Raw genomic sequence first — 20,379 nt, 5'->3', positions numbered from 1 at the left:
GGAGGCACCAAAGTAAAGCCTCCTCTTGAAAGGGGTACAAGGCCTCAACTCTGCCAACATTAAAATTCTCATGTATGTAATCCAGGATATCACTTTTTCCTAAAGTTTATCTTTGCCTCCTAACAAGTCCCTGATCCAATGCCAACCTCTCAATTCCTCCCACTTCAGCTTCCATGATTTTTTTTTTTTTCCCATATTCTGCTCATGGCAAAATTGCTTGTGAAGCTGCAATCAATTTTTCATTAACCTCTGTTACAACTGCTAGCCTCCCATTCTTCGAAGAACTGTAAGCACTCTCATACTAAAAGACAAGTCAAAACAAGTTACCTGGAAACTGTGGATGCAGGTTAATTGTTGAAATTCCAGGAGAAAGCTGAGGCTGCCCAGGCTCTAGATAAGGCTGCTTTTCTTGATCAAGGGATGCTAATTCCTAAAAGAATGACTGAAAATTTACATTCTGAAAACATTCTCTTAATTCAGCTATCATAACAACCCATAAGCTCCTGTCTTGAGAAACTGCTAACATTCTCACAAGTGCCTTTTGATAGCAGATCATTAATTACCACCAATTTAAGCCTGAAAGAATATGGAATACTATGTTTACACAATGGCATACAATTTAACATTGATTTTATTTGAAGCAGCCATTTCATGGAGCTTCTCACTGTATCTTTGGCTTTGTCCCTCCATAGTTCTCCCAGCCTCTGGTCTTTAATCTCTTATGAATAGTATTTAATTGCAGTTCAGCATCACATGAAAGTATATAATCACATGTATCTCAAGTCTTTGACCACTGTGAAAGTTTCTCTCTTAGCTATTGCACTGATCATCTTATTTTCATTAAAGTGTTAGACGTTTGTAAGTCTTTAGGAAAATGAAATGAAGTACAGCTGCAGTTATTCCTAACGAATCCCATTATCTTCAGCATAGAGAACCTGGAACCTCCAGAACGGGGGACTTAACATAAATATGTACCTGCTCTTCTCCACTGAATGCACAGCAACTCTAAAAAAAACTAGGAAACTAACTTAGGCATTAATACCAGTCTCTTAAGCAGGTGTCACAACTGCTTCTCAAAGCTTCATAGCGTTTGTCTCCAATTCATTTTCTCTAGCTGATAGTATATGTTGCTCTCCTTCATGCTGTCTGCATTTTTCAGTATCCTCTTTAAAATACAGGCTCCAGAATGGGAAGGAACGCTATAGTACTAGACCCTCCACCAATGCTCTATAAAGAAGTTACAGTAATCTCTTTCCTGTACCTCACTACCTGCCTGTTGTTATATATAATAATAACATGAGCTCTTTTTGCCTCAGGGTTTGCAGTGAAAGTCCACGGTGAGTTGTTTGATCCTCATAAATCCTAAATCTTTTTCAGAGTTACTGTATCACCTCTCATATACATGGTCTGCATTCTAATTCTAGATAGATCACATCATGTTTTACCTGATCAGGGGCTGCAGTTGCCACTAAAACCAGAAAGAAAAAAGAAAATTAATCAGTCTTCACATAACATTTTCTTACACATTCTATTTAAAACTACTACCACATTTGAAAGTGGTTGCTGCCATCGCAGAAAAATTTAAGTCTCTAACCTCATTCCAAAATGGTGCAAACTTGAAGTAATGTTCCTGAAGCAAGCGTAAAAACTAACCTGAAACCAGAATAAGATTCTACACACTGACCAATGCTTAGAACTATTTACTCAGTATTCAGCAGCCTTATAGGTTTCTCAATTATTTGTTTCCTTAGAAACAATCCGAGAAACACAGGTCATTAACTCACTGATTAAACGTTTTTAAGTCCTTATAAGGAATATCAATGTCTGTAATTATTTTAAAGGTAAATTAATATCATAATGATATATAACTAACCATTAACAAATTTGCAAGAATTTATTGTAAAAAAAAAAAAAAAATCAAGTTCTGAAATATGCCTTTTCTTTAAGCAAGTAAAAGTGCTTTGGGTTTTTTTTTTCCCCTCCACAAAAGTGACTTTTTTCTGGGAAGGAGAGGTAGAAATTTCATATAAGTTTTTATTTGCCATTGCAGTTTGCCTTTTTTGAATTTGTCTTTCACTGATGAAAATCTATATGCTACTGTAAAAAACTGTAAGAATTTTTTTTTTTTCACAACTAACATTTTCCACGGGATAGATTAAAAAAAAAAAACAACCAAAAAACCAAACCCCCCAAACTCTTATTGCTCTAGTTTCTTCAGTATTAGCATGGAGGTTGATTATCCAAACTGTGAGAACTTCTAATAAAATCTCAAAAATTCAAAATGCAAACATATAAAAAAGGGGAATATAAAATTCAAACATGCATATGTGTCATTACTGACTTAGAGTAAGCATTTTTCAAATTCTTTTTTTAATTAAAAAATATAAAATTCCTCTTTTCTCCAGATTTTCTCTGTTTTAAGATTTACTAGAATGTGGCAATCTTTCTAATTACTGAAGTAATATTTTAGCAAATGATACACTACTTTTTTCCACTTTGTAACACAGAAAAGCCCAGAGGTTTATGTGAAATTGTATAATCCAGCACAGTCTGTAAGTATATTTGAATGGCTTATTTTTCTCCCCAGATTCAGTTTAGCTCCATTTTCTTTTTGAAAGCAAAACTAGAACAGTGATTTTAACTGGAAAGTAACCCACGTCGCACAGAATTTTGCAAAGTCAGCTGACTGAAACTCTTTCTAACAATAGCCTGACACACAGATACATAACTGCTACTTGGAAATAACCTATTAAGCATTCAGTATCATGAGAGGGTTCTTCAGCAATGTATCTCTTCTTGTCTACAGTTAGTTCATGCCAAGTTTGCTGGCAATGTATTTATAATAGTGCTGCTTTCTGCATTTCTTTGCTTCTGCATTTGTTTTATACTCAGGACAATTTTGGCTGCTACAAGTTCTTAGAGGAGCTTGCAGAAAACAAAGCCTGAGAAAAATATCTTAGAGGAGTCAACTAATCATTAAACAGCCCAGCAGACAGAGGCTGATCCAACATGGTCACACCAAGGGAGTGTACAGCCGCAGGGGTGAGAGCAGACCACATGAAGGGTGCGCCACATGGTGCTAATCTACAGGAGTGTATAGAAGAAAGATGATGAAAACCCCTTAGCTTCTGCGACCCCAAATACTAGTAAATCAAAGCCTGAGTTGAGTCCTTTGTTGTAAGTTAGAGATTATAAATATCTTTATAAAAGTCTTACAACAAATATTTACTATTTCTTATCATAAAAATTAATGAGATTGAAGCAGTCTCTCTCTCTTTGGTGTTCTCAGCATCTGGTAGGAGGTTTACATAGAATTTCAGAAGTAAATCATGTAACATAATACACTCCACAACATGGAATGCTCTGCTGTGGGAAGTGACGCCTCTTTGTCCTGCACTGCATGCGTCTACTCTGCAAAGAAACATACCATGGAAGACACATGCACAGAAATACAGAAAGACTGAATTTTCCCACTCACCTTCTTGCACAGCCATCTCAGTCTCACTTTTCTGTGAGAAGGTCAGTGCCTCCACTGGCTCTTCCTTTGCTGGGAGAGGTGGAGGAGAAGTACCTTTAGCAACAGGTTGAGTAATCGGGGTCTTGCCAATGACAGGTGGCTGTACTCTAACTGCAGGGTGATGATATAGCTTGTTTCTGTGAGGGCCAGAAACCGTATAACCCATTCCACCAGGGCAGATTTCCTTAAAAGCAGCTAGATTTGGGATGGGAAAATATTCCTTTTAGGCATCTAAAAGTGCAATATGTTGACATAGTGGAAAATATAATGACTACCACTAATAAATTTAACCTCATACTGTATATACATTTTTACAAAAAACTACTTAAAGACAAGTTATGCATTGCATGCTAGTATGACTGAGCATTCTCCCAAAAGCATGTTCTGGCTGTTATTCCCAGGAGGTTTCAACTCCAGTTTACCATCTTTCTTCAGTTAATTTTAATCTATCATTATATCAAGATAATTTTTTTAATTAATCCTCTTCAAGCAGTATATACTTTCTGAGTATGAATTTAAGTATGCAAATTGTCATTATTATTTACATTGCATAAGGAATGAAGATCACTATTTCTATCATTCTCTTTTTGCAGAAACCAAAGGAAAAAAGCTCACCACCCCTGTACTAGAGGACCAGAAGAATATCAATCAGTAACAACATTCATTCACAGGATCCCATTTGAATACATCAGAGGTCTCATACCAGCCCTGATCCAAATTTCACTGAATTGAATAAGTCTTTCCACTGACCTCAGTGGTCTGGATAAAAACAAGATCGGGGTCATAAAAAGCCAAATCACCACTGGAAGAGAGGGGAAATAATCTCATTTATAAAGCTGCTACAGAAAAAGGTAATGAAAGTCACGTAGCAGCACCTGCTCTGGTCTCTGCAGCTGCTCTACATGAGCATCAGGTTTTGCAGTCCTAGTGGAAGACTAGAATGAAAAAGAAATACGGGTCAGCCTTCCTCCCATCAAAGATAATAGCTATACTCCTGTCAGGGACAGGGAGAGCTTGTCTTGAGGGGCAGTGCTTCACTGTCCTCATTGCTCTAGGTAAAGCTATGTTGGCATGAAACATCAAAGATTTAGTCTCCCATGTGCCCAATGTGATTTCTTACAGCTTCTTAAGAGATGTGCGGAGTGGGTCATTGCTAAGTTCACAAATTCTGCTTTGAACACATCAAGGTTTCAAAATGAATTAGCATCTAAAATAAAACCACAAAATACTAGCTATAGGTAATCCACAGATGAATTCATTAAATTGTACATTAAATTGCAGTATGCATTAATTACATACTGTGTTCTGATGGTGTCTTAGTAATAGAAAAGATGAAGGGTCAAACCAATTGAGTGGATTCAGAATCATGAAATACTTTTTGTTGGGAAATGCTAATATCAAAACTTGCCACAAAAACATCCAACTGAGGGTGGGAATTCTGGTCAAAGGAGGAAGTCGGAGAAAATTTGACATGTGTCCCTTCAGATGCATACTTAGGATGCATCTTGTTTCAGGCCATATTCTCTCAAATGCAGAATAGAAATGTGAGCCTTATTCTACCACAGCTCTGATAAGTGCTCTCAACACTTGGGTATAGAAAGCTGGCCTCTCTCAGTCTCTCTTTTGGAGCTGGCCTACTTTGTACAAATATTTTAAAAGCTGTAAGAAAGTGAGATCATGACTTTTTAATTCAATGACTTTTAAATTAACATGGGATGCTGCAGTAAATACATTACCCCATTCTGGAGTATCCCACTTTCACACATTTTTCATAGAAAACTCTGAAAGATTATGAATTTAACCTGTTATAGAAAGGAACATGTTTTTAAATCATGAAAATTGTCATGAAATGGGAAAAGTGTTTTCCACACAGTTCATCAGAATTTTCTACTCACAGATTTTCTCTCTGAAGTCTTTTCATTAAGAAAAATCACTAAATAACCAATTTCACACAATATTCAACTATGTCTTTTTTACGACTAGACAGCAGTCAACAAAAAGATATATTCTCTGCTCCAGAATACACACAATTTGGTATAAAGCCTCATGCAATATTCTCATAGATGTAAAGCATCTGCATTTAAATTGCAAGTCATCTGATGAGAATATATTTTCTTATCCATTAAAAAGCCATAGAAATATTATTTATCTCAAAGTGAACTGGACTTTTAAAAACCTAATCAGTGATGTAGCGACCCAGTGGTCATACAGGAAGCAGTGGATTTAAAAATCAATTGAAATGCTCAGAAATGTTAATCACTTCCATTTCTGTAAGCCCAACTTAAAAAAGTAAGGAATCTGCTGCTTTCATCACGTCTCTGATGCTAGCTGTGGATTTCCCAAAGCAGCTAGCTAGTTTTGAAAATCTGAATCTTTATAAAATACTCCAAAGAAATACATGACCTGTATCATAATAGTGATATCTGCAGCAGCAACTTCAGTAAGAACAGTAGATTACCATTACAAATACCTGTGCTAAATTACTGACCAGGCTGGACATCAAAAAATAATATTCAGTTGATTTTGACTGAAGACTCCAACTTTGGTCATTCAAGTTTTAAGCAAAATTGGGGAATAAAAGGAACTTGAAAGCAGCGATCAGTATCTATAATATGTGGTCTCTTAATCTATGAGCAGCCTAAATGAGGGTAATGACCAACCAAGTCCTTATATATTTAAAAACCAGCAGGACTCCAGGTGAACACTGATAATACAAGTGAGCTTTATGTATCAAGTAAGGAATTAAGTGAAAGGTGGCATGAAATGTTTATCTACCAGTCTATTGTTAAGAAGGCAACACCATATTTAGCACATTCCTCAAAATGGATGGTAAAGGAAGGTTAAAAAGCACAGATACTCCCATACATATCCCACTAACTGTAATGTAAACTACAACACATATTGTTCTGTAACCTGATTCTCAAAACCTGCCATCCTTTCACTGGTGCCTTTAACAACTGAAGAGTATTAATTAGATTTTGGCTTAATTTGCCTGTATCTATCGTCAGAATATAACGTACAATAAATTTATCTTCATGTGATGGAGAATCAAAGTTCAAGGAAGTATTCCGAGATGCAAATATCGTTAATCTGGAATTCTCTCACAACATAATTCCTTTGTTTTAATCACAAATCCCTATGGAAAAAACTACTATATATGTGATTATTTTACTATCATGTAGAGAACTATCATAATTTACTGATGGACACTTCTTGTTTAAAATAAATTCTTGGATTTTCTTTTTTTAAAGCATGCATAACAAACATAGGGTGGGGGCAAGAGCTTGTATTTTTAATGGGCAGTTCTTACCTGTTCCTGGAAGCGGACACTTCTCACAGTGTGGGCCCCACGCTTTGCCAACACTGCAACAGCAAAGCTGCTTGCTGAGTTGAACAGAAAGAGGATGCATGCATTGCTTTCCTGCACTAACAAACCGGTAGCAGGGTCCTTTCTCTTCAGCAACTATAGGATTATCAGCTGCAAGGAAAGTGGAGGAGAGAATGGTACTGTTCACATGAAAAGCAAAACAGAGAACCACCAATACATTTCTGACACCAATTAAATCGATTAGCATTACTATCTGCAGAAATTTTATTTCAAACACCTATCTCAAGCCATAATCACAACATAAAAGAAAATTCTTATTTCACATCAAACACTCCTGAATTCCAACTCAACCTAGACCAAGGATAAAAACTATTTTAGAGGAAAAAAAAAAATCATTTCCAAACCAGTAGTTGCCATGCTTCCACGATAAAGAGTCAGAATCACCTCTCTCACTTGTACACAAGTCCAACTGCTGAAGACTAAGGTCAATCACTGGCAATATATAATTACATAGCCACTGGAACATTCAGCTGAAAGTAGGCTATATAAACAAGACTGCAAAAGGATTAAGTATCATACATGAAACTTTTTTTATAAAAGAGACAATTATGTATTTACATTTTGTTACACTTAGTTTTAATGTGGAAGAGCCAAAGGCCATAAGCTATGAGTATTGTGAGGTAACAGGAAGCTAAAATCTGTCCACCTTTCTAATTTATGCATCCACATTAACATACAGTTAACAGTTCTGGGTAGTATGTTCAATTAACTCAAAAAATACAAAGACTACCTGATTTTCAACATGACATGTAAAAGCAAAAATGAAAACCAACTCCTTTTTTCTGGTGTTAAGCTGAAAAGTGGTAAGAAATTCTTCAAAATGCTGAAAAACTTCCTCAGTAATTGAGTGTCATTACCTAGTAGCACAAGATACTTATGCTGAAAAAAATGAAAGAATTCACCCATGACTCTAGACTATACTTTATTTTGTAACTCTAAAGATAGCTCAGATAAGGAGCTTAGGAAATGGGGTATTTTTCACTTGTAAATATTCTTCCCAAAAAACTTAAAGTGAGAAATTTAGTTGCTCTCTATGCCTTCTTTTCTTCTTGCAGAGGCAGTTGATCTCAAATCAAGTAAAAGCTGATTAACAGAGAAAAATATTTGCATTCATGCTGTTCACAACTTTTTCTTCCACCTAATTACTTCTTAATTTTTAATCCTTTTTAATCAGAAGGAAAATGTGCCAAACATCATCCTGGGCTGAACATTTAGTAATGTAAATTACCCAGGTCAAAGCTGCAGAGGTAGAAGAGGGGAAGGCAGGACACAAAGATGATTTAGGCTGGGGGTCTAGCAGAGAGGGGAAAAAAAAATAGTGGGAAGAACTCAAGGCTGGCAAGAAAGACTGAGTGTATGAGAAGGCTGGATGTGGCCTTGAAGGTTTTGTGACAAAAAAAAACAGGAAAAGATGGCAAGGATCCCAGACAGCCACTGGTAGAGACTAAGGCTCCCAGGACAGAGACAAAAAAGAGGCATGAGCACTGAGAATGACTAAATAAAGTGAATAAGCTGAGGAAAGGAGGCAGGGACAGCAAAAAAGATGGGGACAGCTTAGACGAGTTGGGGCCAGTCAAATAAATCCTCATCTGAAGTACACCTAAGTATCTGTTTTGGTACTCTGATTGGCACTATTACTTACGTATGCATCTTGAGAGGGTAGGATCTGGCACAAATCCCATTTTGCAGGTACATCTGTAGCTGCCCATGGTATTCAAGCACTCACCATTAGGGCATACCCCCTGTAACTGACACTCATTGATATCTGTGAGAAAATTGAAAATAATCAGATTCTTCTTCAGAAGTTATCTTTTTTTAAAGATGTGCAGAAGAACCGTTATGAGTTAACACTCCAATCAACACTTTTCCCCATACTGAAAACATTTGACTTGTAAGCCTTTAAAACACTGCTGAGAACATAACAGGAAAAAAAATTACATTTATACATCATTCTTGAGTACTCTGAATTAAAAAACAAATACACTTTGACTGGCTTATCAACCTCTCTTTTCCTGCGTAGATGCTTGCTTGCACGGTCAAACACGACTCACAAGAATATTCACGGAGACAAGTTTTAAGTGACGTAGTATATTTTATACAGGATGGAACACTGTTTGACACATTTAATACAGTTTTTATTAGTATTTGTATTCAGTAGTGGCTGAAGCTTCATTGCGCTGGAAGAAGCACAATGCAAAAATACCATCTCTAGCCTAAAGACCTTACCCCATCTTAATAACAAGAATATGCTTCAGGAAGCACAGAACACGTGATGTGGGGCGAAATGGATTATATCCATGAGAATACAACTTTGTAATAATTAACAACTGCTTTGATAGAGGTTGCTGTCACTAGGCTACTTGCATCAGTGTCCCTTTCAGGGTGTCACTGAATTATTCTCCTATGCCCCAAGCATTGGACCTCAGACCTTTATCACACTTGGGGTTGTATTTATAATTCACTTACTCTTAGAATAGGACCTGTCCAACAATCTGGATACCATCTGTAACTAAGTCAGCCAAAGTAGGATTTTATTTCAGGAGGGAGTAACAATGTAGCTTGCACTGATAATCAAAACCTTAAAATAATAAAAATAATTAAATACCCCACCCTAACCTATAATTGTCTCCATCATAAATTGTCATGTCTCCTCTTTCAGAAAAATAGAGACAGCACGTTGATATAGACCTACTTTAAAGTGTTCATGCACATTATTCCTACATAAGATTCTCCCTCCCTTTCCCTAAGCTAGGGAAAAATGCCTACCTTGCTGGGTAAACAAGCTTCAAGTGGAAGTCAGATATTCCAGCTAGCTCCTTGAAAATCAGGTATTAGTGATAATTTTATCTAAAATATATAATATTTATTACCTTTCCTCTTAGTTTTTATAAAACTTTCATCATTTTATTTAATCTCATTGTATATTGCTCCTGATTCAACACAACCAATGAGGGTAAGAAGTTGAATATGTGAAATATAACAGATGTGCTGGAGTTTGCTTTTGGAAACCTACAGAAAGAACATTTTATTTTCCTACCTTCATCTTAATTTTTCTCCACAAGTTTGGCTACCTGTCCCAGTACACAGGAGCACACGACTTAAGCTCACAGTACAGCAGGCTCTAGCAGTTGCCATATCAGCTGTGATTTTTTCCAAATATTCAGTGTTGAGCTTATCCCTCAGCTCTTCCAATGCCATACCTAACCTAGTACCTTGACACCACCTGGATCAACTTCACCTCTACAGACTTAGCCACATGTGACAAAGGGTGATAATTTCTATCCTAGAACTTTGAATAAAATGTGATGGAAACCACATGAATTACAAAGGATCAGCTCTGCCTCAAAGGAATTTTCAAGTGAAATTCTCAGACTACATGACTTTCTGACCTCAGAGGGAGTGGACTATTTAAAAAGGAGAATGGTATAAGAAAAAAGCACAAAAACCTGCTGAAATGTTCTCCTGCAGCAGTCTACCTTTTGACCCATCCAATCTTTGAGCAGGAAGATGTCCCATATAAGTGCAGGAATATCTTATTTAAAGATTGCACTAACACAGAATAATTAGTAAGCTAGACCTGTTCTGACGCACTTGGTGACATTTTTTTAGACAGTTTCTTCAGTTGCTTAGTCTGACTATGTTCTTTCTTTTGCCCTGAAATCTCAAAATACAATTGAAGGCATCTACAGAGTGCCAACTGATCCCAAAAGGAAGATCATCGTTGTTTTAATACCGTTACCTTCTGTGACTATTATGAAGAATGAAATTGAATCTTAACAGCTAGCAAACTAAAGACATTACTGAAACATCCCTAAATAGAAACATATTGACGCTGCTACAAAGTTGTCGGTAGGAAAGGACATACTGCTAACCCTTCACTTTCAAACATCAGGCACGACAAGGAACATAACGGAAGAGAAGACTATGAAATACCTAGAAGCTAATAGAAGGCAAATACGGAAACACTCAAGAACCCACTATTGAATTTTCTACCTGCTGGCAATTTGGGTTGTCAGATTAGTCCTCAAATACTAAACCATGGAACAATTCTACTTGCTTTGATGAAGCACTAACTCTATCATTGGAAACAAGTTAGAGGAAGAGACAGTATGCTTTACTCCGGATACAGGAAAAATCTCAATATCCAGATTCATTTCAAAACAAAAATCCTCAACGCAATTACACAAATACACAAATTAGACACACGTGCAGAAAGTACATATAGATTCTGGAGGAAGAGGAAAAGCAAAGGAGAAATTAAGAGATGGAAGAAAGAGAATATAAAAAAATTACAAATTAAGATACATATTTTTAACAAAGACTGTGCTCTTTTATTCTTTTGTTTTTTTATCGTTTAATATTAGTTACTCATTGGTGTTGACATTGGCACATTCAGTGAAAATAATTGCTCACTGTCTACATTGTAATAGCTGGACATCTTTAAACAACTTTCTTCCTTTACAAGTTTGAAGTATACATTTTTATTTATAGGAAAATTAACCTATATTACTGGGAAAAAAAATGGAAAATATCTCCCAGAGGACGTACATAACATACCACTTTCTCTTGTCGCTTTTTCTGGAATATATCCAGAATATATCCATGTAGAATTAGCAGAAATGCTTTGTCTAATGAAGACAGCATTTAAATTTTAAATCAGTGAAAAAGACAACTTATTTTAAATATTAATTTGACTGATTTTATAGTTCTTATTTTCAAGGAAAGACCAAGTGTTGTTTGTTAACCATTAAAATACATTGCTATTTGCTTATATGTCACCTTTATGAAAAATTTGGCACTTTTCCTTCCTATCTAGGAGAATAACTCTACCATTCTACATGTATTTAAGCAAGGTAAGTAATTATATAGCTTAACATAAGAGCATTCATACTTTCAATGTTTAAAATAATTAATGATGCATTTTTCATCTAGTAGATGATGATTTTACTCATTGTTTGCATCAAGCTTCATTTTAAGGAAGGTTAAAAATCTATATATGGATAAATTTTAGTATGTGAATACTGAAAGTATATAGGCATGTAAAAAACAAAAAGTAAAACCCTGCAGAGTTAGATCAGAAGAGAAAAAAAATTTATGAAACCTGCTTTCTAACTTGAATTTAATGATTTTATTCACAACACTAGTATTATCTGTACTACTCAATTGAACCATATCTTTTAAGTTTGTAGAACTCTGTATGTTGTAGAAGATACAAATGGTGTCTATTGTTATAATTCTCAAGCAGTTTTTTAACTTTGAATAACTTAGCTACTGAACTGAAATGCATATATATATACACATTGACAGTGAAATGAAAAAAAAAAATTCTGTTCTGCAGAAGGGGGTACAAAAATCTGGCTTTGCACTTAAATTCTAGTCACAGGTTACAGACTTCAACTAGCTGAGTGACCTTGAACACTTAGTAGCAAAACTGCTAGTTGGATTTTATAAGGAAAAATTTTTTAACAGCTTATATTTAAGTCTTTATACAGATAAACTGTAATTGTGAAATTTAAAGTTAATTGAATTTGTCATGTCACTGCTAAGAAAAACTAGCATAGGAATGTATTGGATATCGGCGATACTGGGAAAGTCCTGTTTTAGACTTTTGCCTACTAATAGTGAAGGTTCATGGCATTATTTACTGAAGTAGCTAATTTGCAGGTAGATGGGATCTTCCTATAATTTATCAATACCCAGTCATCTATCTTTCCAAATGATTCAACTGTTCTGCAGGAAACATTCACAGATGCTGTCGTTACTACCCCTGTATGAAATCTCTTTCCAGATGAACTGTTCTTGTACGTCTTGTATTTAAAAATACAACACCCCATTCACCTGTACTTTGTTATTGCTATGTAATGTGGTCACTGCTACATTTAAGTACTGGCTTATATGTGTGTAAATACCAATGAATGGTCCTTCTAGAGTTTCTGATACAGATTGCATTGGGTCTGCATGGAAAGGTTTTGGTAGCAGGGGCAACAGGGGTGGCTTCTGTGTGAAGCTGCTGGAAGCTTCCCCCATGTCTGACAGAGCCAATGCCAGCCGGCTCCAAGAGGGACCCGCCACTGGCCAAGGCCGAGCCAATAAGTGACAGTGGTAGCGCCTCTGGGATAACAGATTTAAGAAGGGAAAAAAGCTGTTGCGCAACTGCAATTGCAGCCAGAGAGAGGAGGGAGGAGGGAGGAGGGAGAACATGTGAGAGAAACAACCCTGCAGACCTCCAGGTCAGTGCAGAAGGAGGGGAGGAGGTGCTCCAGGCACCGGAGCAGAGATTCCCCTGCAGCCCGTGGGGAAGACCACGGTGAGGCAGGCTGTCCCCCGGCAGCCCATGGAGGTCCACGGTGGAGCAGATATCCACCTGCAGCCCACGGAAGTTCCCACGCTGGAACAGGTGGATGCCTGAAGGAGGCTGTGACCCTGTGGGAAGCCTGCACTGGAGCAGGCTCCTGGCAGGACCTGCAGACCCGTGGAGAGAGAAGCCCATGCTGGAGCAGGTTTTCTGGCAGGACTTGTGACCCTGCAGGGGACTCACGCTGGAGCAGCCTGTGCCTGAAGGACTGCACCCTGTGGAAGGGACCCATGTTGGAGCAGTCTGTGAAGAACTGTAGCCCGTCGGAAGGACTGACGTTGGAGAAGTTCATGGAGGACTGTCTCCCATGGGAAGTACCCCACGCTGGAGTTAGGAGAAGAGTGAGGAGTCCTTCCCAAGGAGGAAGGAGCAGCAGAGACAACATGTGGCGAACTGACCCCAACCCCCATTCCCCGTGCCCCTGTGCTACCAGGGGGAGGAGGTTGAGAAAATCAGGAGTGAAGTTGAGCCTGAGATGAAAGGTAGGGGGGAGTGTTACGATTTGGTTTTATTTCTTATTATTTTACTTGATTGAACTGGTAATAAATTAAATTAATTTTCCCCAAGTTGAGTCTGTTTTGCCCGTGACGGTAATTGGTGGGTGATCTCTCCCCTGTCCTTATCTCGGCCCACAAGCTTTTCATTATATTTTCTCTCCCCTGTCCAGCTGAGGAAGGGAGTGATAAAGCAGCTTTGGTAGGCACCTGGCATCCAGCCAGGGTCAACCCACCACACGTATATTCCTCTTGCTGAATTTGTCAGTTTTTAAAGTTAACTTTACTGTGCATGTTCCGATGCTTCAGCATAACTTAATTATAGTGTATTTTTAATGCCTCTTTTCCAAGTCATGTCTTCTCAGTAAGCTCATAGAATTACTGAGCTGATGCTCTATGCTGAATTACACAAGCCTAACTAGGGATTCAACAGAAACAAGCCAAAAGTTGATTAAAAAAAAACCACCTTCAAATTTTCAAAAGAAATATACATACATACATGTAAGAACAGTGTTTATTTAACAACTTTGGGTAAAAAAACCCCAACAACCAACCCTTCCAGATTTACTACCTACTTCACTTTATTTCAGACTGTGGTAAAAGGCCACCTACTCAAAATGTTTCCTACCACCTGCTAGCCTGCCCAGCTGTGCAAATTGCACTGGAATCAACTTGTTCGGGCACTTGGAAAAGAAATCTGATTCAAGATTTACAGACTCTCTTTTTCTTTTTAGCCCTCTATTTCTTGTATATGAACACAAAAAATATTTCAGTTTTAAATTACTATAGCAATAATAATTAATTTGCTCCATTGTAAAAACTAGAGAAAAAGCTGCTTTGAAGTAATCTGAATAATCTTTTGTTGTGCAGAAGTATGAACTGATGATATGCTTGTAGAGTGATTTGATTAAACCTCTTCATCTACACAGAGAAAATATTTTAAGGGACTATGTAGCAGTCCTATAAAACCATAAATATGTAAATAAAGCTTTCTAAAGACCAACTAAATATTAAATTCAATTTTCAAGGAAAACAGAGTAATGAAGTTCCACTGGTAAAAAGCCCCTGTGTTAGCAATACAGAAAAAAAAGGTTAAGCAAGGAGCTTTTCCACACAGCACCTTGCATGGCTCCACAGCAAACTCTCATAGTAGGTGCTGTTATTTATGATTTATAAAGAACTGGTAAATAAAGCCTTGATTTTGTAATAGATGGTGCTTGATAAATGTGAACGACTTGACCCTTCTCAATGGTAATAAACTGGTGTAACCCCACTGGTATGAAAGAAGCATCATCATTCTGCACTGGCTCACAGCCTGACTCTTTGCTGTTATCCTTTGGTATTATACTTGCCAAATATATGCAACTGGTCCTTGACAGACTGTGCTCCTAGATTTGGTATTCTGTCTCCATGAAAGTTTGACAAGAAATGAAAGCTTTACTCTTACTTTGGATTTGTTGAGATGGCAATGGAAATCACATGCCATCCCAGAGGCCCTGTTGGTGACTCGGCTCTCACAAGTTCATCCAATGCACAGAAGCTTTGCCGTAACCAGGGTCTTGACAGTGGTGCTTCAGTACTATACAGATGAGACTGCTGTGTCTCAGCTCCTCCTATACCCTCTTCTAAGCACACAGCTTGATATATGGTGAGGTCAGCTACCACACTCTCCTCCAGAGCCACCACAGCGCTCCCAGCTTCGAACAACTCAAGACACTGTAACCAAATCGCTGCTAATCTATCCCACAATCTTTCCCACTAAGAAGGACTTAAAACAGGCTCTCTTAAAACAACAACAGTTAGTGTGTGATACCTTCCCACAGATTTTTATAGGTCTACTGGGTGTCAGGTCAACCTGCTCTCAGAAAATGCAATGTGTTTATGACTCACTGTCACTGAATTTCCTGGGGAAAAAACAAGCTAAAACAACCATTTCCTAGCTGAATGCTTGTCTGCTCATGTGAAGAGTGTGACTACGAACAAAGTAATCTTCATGACAAAAAAAAAAAAAAATCCCAACCCTCCAAAACCAAACAGAAGTGAAGGAGGAAGATGGGAACAACATTAAGATAGTATTCATTTAAACAAGAAAACACATGCTAACATTAAACTTGTTATAAACCATGATAATTATAATATAGTTTCACTAAGTCCAAAACCAACTTCATCTTCAAAGAACTTTACATACATTAATTAGTAGATAGAAGATGGAAATGAATGGATAGCTCAGATATCAAAATAAAAACTTACTTTACTCATGGCTTTTTCTCCTTGTTTTCTGAGAACGTTCATGAAGAAATTTTACTTGGATTTTTGTCCAGGGCAAGGCAGTCTTCAAGGTTTTACATTAGAAATACCCCAAAACACAACCGTGTTTTGAAAGCACTATACCAGAATCTTGTTTCACAAATAGTTAAAAGAATCAGATGAAGAACTGACCTCAGTTTTGACTCATGACCACACACACACACCTGCAGTTGTATGGGCTGAATGTCACAATACTAAATTAAATTTCATTAAGTCTAAGTGCAGTCAACAGTTAACATAACAACGTATTTTCTTCTAATAACTGTGATTTAGGGAAGGACTGAATAGTCCAGAAGAAATAAAAAAACAGAAAACTTCTGAAAAACAACTTAATCCTTATTTGTTACTTTTCTCTAAACAGTTCTCCTTGCTTAAAGATCCAAAACCCCAGTGGCTTTTCAATATCTCAATCTATATTATGATTTTTTACTTAAGTATTGATTTACTTGTTCAGCTCTCTTACATGCATTGCACACTGGGGAATTGTGATGACTTAAAAAGAAATACATGAATCAAAACTTTAAAAGGTGAAAAGTTAGATATGGGATCAAATTCTGTTCTAAGGTACTTAATTTAAGTGACAAAGCATTTATATACCTAATGAAAGGCTTCCCTCTGGATAATGTAGAGGTATTTGTGTACAGAAGGGTACAATGTAGTAGAATCTTTTTCTCTCTCCACTGTATGACGATGCATGGAAGAACTCTGTGCTGGAGGGGAGGACATGCTGCAGAAGGTATTACCTTCCAATGTTCTGCTTTCATTCTCCAATTCTACTATAGCTTTAAAAAATAGATTAAAACAGTCTTTGGGGCTGCATTAGCTGCTGTTCAACACTACTTTGATTTTCTGCTGGAAACGTACATGCAATATTCTCCTACCTTTCCTTGAGCAATGTCATGCCTAATTCAATCACATTCAGGAAGTGAATCATTTCAGCTTTATTTCAGGATTAATAATGCCATAATGTAGCCTGAGTATCCTTTCTCCAAGGATAATAAACCATGCCAAGTGTAAACATCCAATCCTAGGAAAATTTCTGTGCCTACTTATAACAAGAACTGTACCTGTCACTTACTGATGAAAGAATATGCTTTGCTTGGTTACTGTGAAACATGCCGAGTGATTTACTGCATCATAAAGCTACTGTAACCTCCTTTAATTTGCCCATTTACTGAAATACTTTACTAGATTCCTCAGCAAGCAAATATGAAAATGCTTCACAGCCTACTGGTCTTCTACTCATTCACAGGTCAACACAACCTGAAGAGCTTTGATACCCACTATAGCCAAGCAAAGTGTTGCAGAAAGACTAGCTGATCAGCAGAGAGCTGTTTTGCTATAGACCAGCCTACAAAAACCGATGGTTGGAATATCAGCTCTGTAGTGTTTCCCTTTGGCAGCCTCCAGCTGAAAGAGTATTTGGGAAGAGAAGTTCACTGTGTTTTGGCTGTGTTAACCATTATAACAGCTCTTCAGACCACCCAGGGCCAGCTGGCCTAATGCAGAATTGCAGGAAACACTAAGGTGGTGTAAAGCTGTCTTCTCTGCCTTCAGCCTTGTAGCTCATTTGGACAAATGCAGCAAGTCCACTCTCTACCCTTTTCAGATAGCGAGTGAGGCCCATATTTGGTCACCAAATTCCAGTATGTTTGAAACATTCCTATAAAATGAAATTCATTCTTTCATCTCCATGCTTAATGCACTGAATTTATGCTCATCAGAATCATCACAGCTTGGAGTATCTAACCACATTTAAACATTTAACTTAAAAACAAAATTCTAGAACTGAACATACATGTTTATTAATGTGTTCTGGTCAAAGCTGCAATCTGCTGACAGTATGTTATTTAAATCTATCTATTCATTTTAAAAGAAAATATTTTTGCTCAAGAAAAACAGTCTGTGAGTTCAAAAAAGTCAGGGGTCACTACAAGAATTTTGAGCAATGCAAGTGTAAACAAAAATAGTCTTTAATTTGTTTTCTGAAAGAAATCATTGCTACCATTCATGGAAAGAATGCAGTTAAATTTCTCTTCAGGAGCACTGATAACTTTGAAATGATAGTGTCAACTGTCAAAATTGGATCAGGGCTTGGTTTTTTTTTTTTACTATATTATGTTGAAGTAACTAAAAGACAATTAAAATATTCATAAACAAGACTGAAGAACACTAAGAAGTGATTTAGTATTAATTAAAATAATAATCCTGTTTTTGAAACAATGGATCTCATTTCTATACAATGCATTTTCTATTTTACATTTGGTAGGTGATTTTTGATTACATGAATAAATCTGTCTCAAAAGACAATAAATTCAGATTTCCAAAGTCATATTACATGCATAAACAGAAGAAACAACTTATAATTTCACAATTTTTAGACAACACATGACACAGATGATAAGGCATAAAAACAAAATATGCAACAGCTTCCAGCTAGGACAGTCATGATATCCAGAAGGTTCTTACGAAAATTGGACCAAGAAAGGCAACTTGTAGGAGCAGAAAGCCTAGTCAGACCACCACAGCCCTAGTAGCTGCACTGAAAGATTCAGAATAAACTTGTGGCTAGAAAGTACTGCAGCCCTTCTCATGTCCTCTGTCCCAAATGCCTGTTGCTGGAGGACACAAGCAATCTCAACATCAGCAGCCCACAGCTGGTTCCAGGCCTAAGCACCATGGAAGTGTAAATTTCTGAAGGAGGACTTCCGCACTTAACTCTGAAATCAGATTTCTATGCTTTTCAAAAACTGACTAACTTTGTGTAAATGACTAAGTAATAAAACTGAATGGAAAATATTTATCTCCTTTTGATGCAAAGAGAGCAACTTGCATTTCAATAAGACCTACACACACTTAAGACACTTTGCTGCATTTAAGCAAAGCAAGCCTTCTAGATGAATTATATTCTAATTAGAATTTCTCAAAGTACTGGGCAACTTCTTAATTAGAAATGACCTAGTGGTCAGTCATTAAATGTTATTTAGTAATATCTGCCTTGACAGATGTTTTCATGCAGAAAGTGCTTTAATATGCACAATTTCTCATGTTTCAAATTAAGACTGGAGTATATAATTTACCTCATTTGTGAAAATTTGACTCATTCTGGTAGGTATACACTAGGCTTCACTAGGAGTGCCATCTGACTGAATGATCTCCAAACTGGCTCAATATGCAGGTATCATTTTTTTATTTTCTTTATGAAAATCAATTACAACTGTACCTACTAAATCACTGAAAATACTGTTCCAACTGTTTCTGCTATAGCTGTATTGTTAAACCCTATCAATATCCTCAGTTCTAAGAAAAATATAATATCCAGATTTTACTGCCCCCATCAGAGTTGACTGTTTCAATAATAACCTGATTAGTGAGAACAACAAGGTTTGGTTGCTAATGAAACTATTGCAATATATATTTTTTTAAAAATTATAGAAAAAAACAGTTGCTTATTCTAAGAAATGACCCACTGATTTCTGTGAGCTAACAGAGTAGCAGCAGGATAAATCAATCCAACTCATTTTGTGCTTCTGCATGGAATTTACTGGAACACAAGTTTGCAGAGCCACACTTTTCAAACACATAATCAATGTCCAAACAGCAACCCAGCCCAGTTTCTGGAGATATATTTATTTCTCAGTACAATCATCATAAAAGAACTTCTTTGAAAGAAGGTTGTTAACTTAGTAGCTAAGTAACATTAAATAACATTTCTTATGAAGCGAAGCTCTCTTATTACATAAAAATAATTACATATACAACATGCAGAGAAAACAAATTTATTACTGTATTTTAGGGACAAATATGGGAGGGCAGAATATACCTTCAAAATTTATTTTAAAACATGATGAAGCCAAGGGAAAAAGGCTTGAAGTCCCCAGAGCACATGATTACAGAATCTAATCCATCAACATACAAGTACTAGTTTCTGCAAACTCATATACATTTGATTTTAAGCATATGGGGACTTTTCAAGAACTTCCATGCACAAGTTTTTACTTCATTGAAAAACAACAAGTGTTGAGGTATTTTTCCAGTTCTTCAAGATAAGATTTTTGAAGTGTTTTATTGACAATATGTTAGTTTCCTGAAAAATTAATCCAACCTTTTCACCAGCTGTTTTTTTCATTCCACTTCAGTTTTCCAAGAAAACCATTAGCAGAAGGAGGAAACAGTAAGTATAATTCTAAACAGGGAACCAGAAATTAGCATTGCATGTGGATTCTGACAAAGAAGTTGCAACCCTGATAAGCTGTATTTTGGCTTTAATGACAGCCTTAGGGCATCCATGTGTGTACATGTAATAAATCACCCCATT

General features: G+C 36.8%; 1 protein-coding gene across 7 annotated transcripts in view; it reads right to left on the bottom strand.

Moving 5' to 3' along the window:
• LTBP1 (latent transforming growth factor beta binding protein 1) overlaps nucleotides 1-20,379 on the bottom strand; it is a 211,174-nt gene that overhangs the window by 67,076 nt on the left and 123,719 nt on the right. For 5 of the 7 annotated variants that reach the window (XM_075043129.1, XM_075043128.1, XM_075043126.1 and 2 more), the window contains 5 exons: nucleotides 8,548-8,670; nucleotides 6,828-6,995; nucleotides 3,479-3,712; nucleotides 1,446-1,468; nucleotides 328-430 (listed from right to left, as the gene is read on the bottom strand). In XM_075043129.1, coding sequence (XP_074899230.1) covers nucleotides 328-430; nucleotides 1,446-1,468; nucleotides 3,479-3,712; nucleotides 6,828-6,995; nucleotides 8,548-8,670 — 651 coding nt within the window. The remainder of the gene's footprint in view (nucleotides 1-327; nucleotides 431-1,445; nucleotides 1,469-3,478; nucleotides 3,713-6,827; nucleotides 6,996-8,547; nucleotides 8,671-20,379) is intronic. The other 2 variants (XM_075043130.1, XM_075043132.1) reach the window with 1 other exon arrangement.

The sequence above is a fragment of the Buteo buteo genome, chromosome 12, assembly GCF_964188355.1.
Source record: "Buteo buteo chromosome 12, bButBut1.hap1.1, whole genome shotgun sequence".
Taxonomy (NCBI): Eukaryota; Metazoa; Chordata; class Aves; order Accipitriformes; family Accipitridae; genus Buteo; species Buteo buteo.
This window is presented reverse-complemented; position numbering and strand designations above follow the sequence as displayed.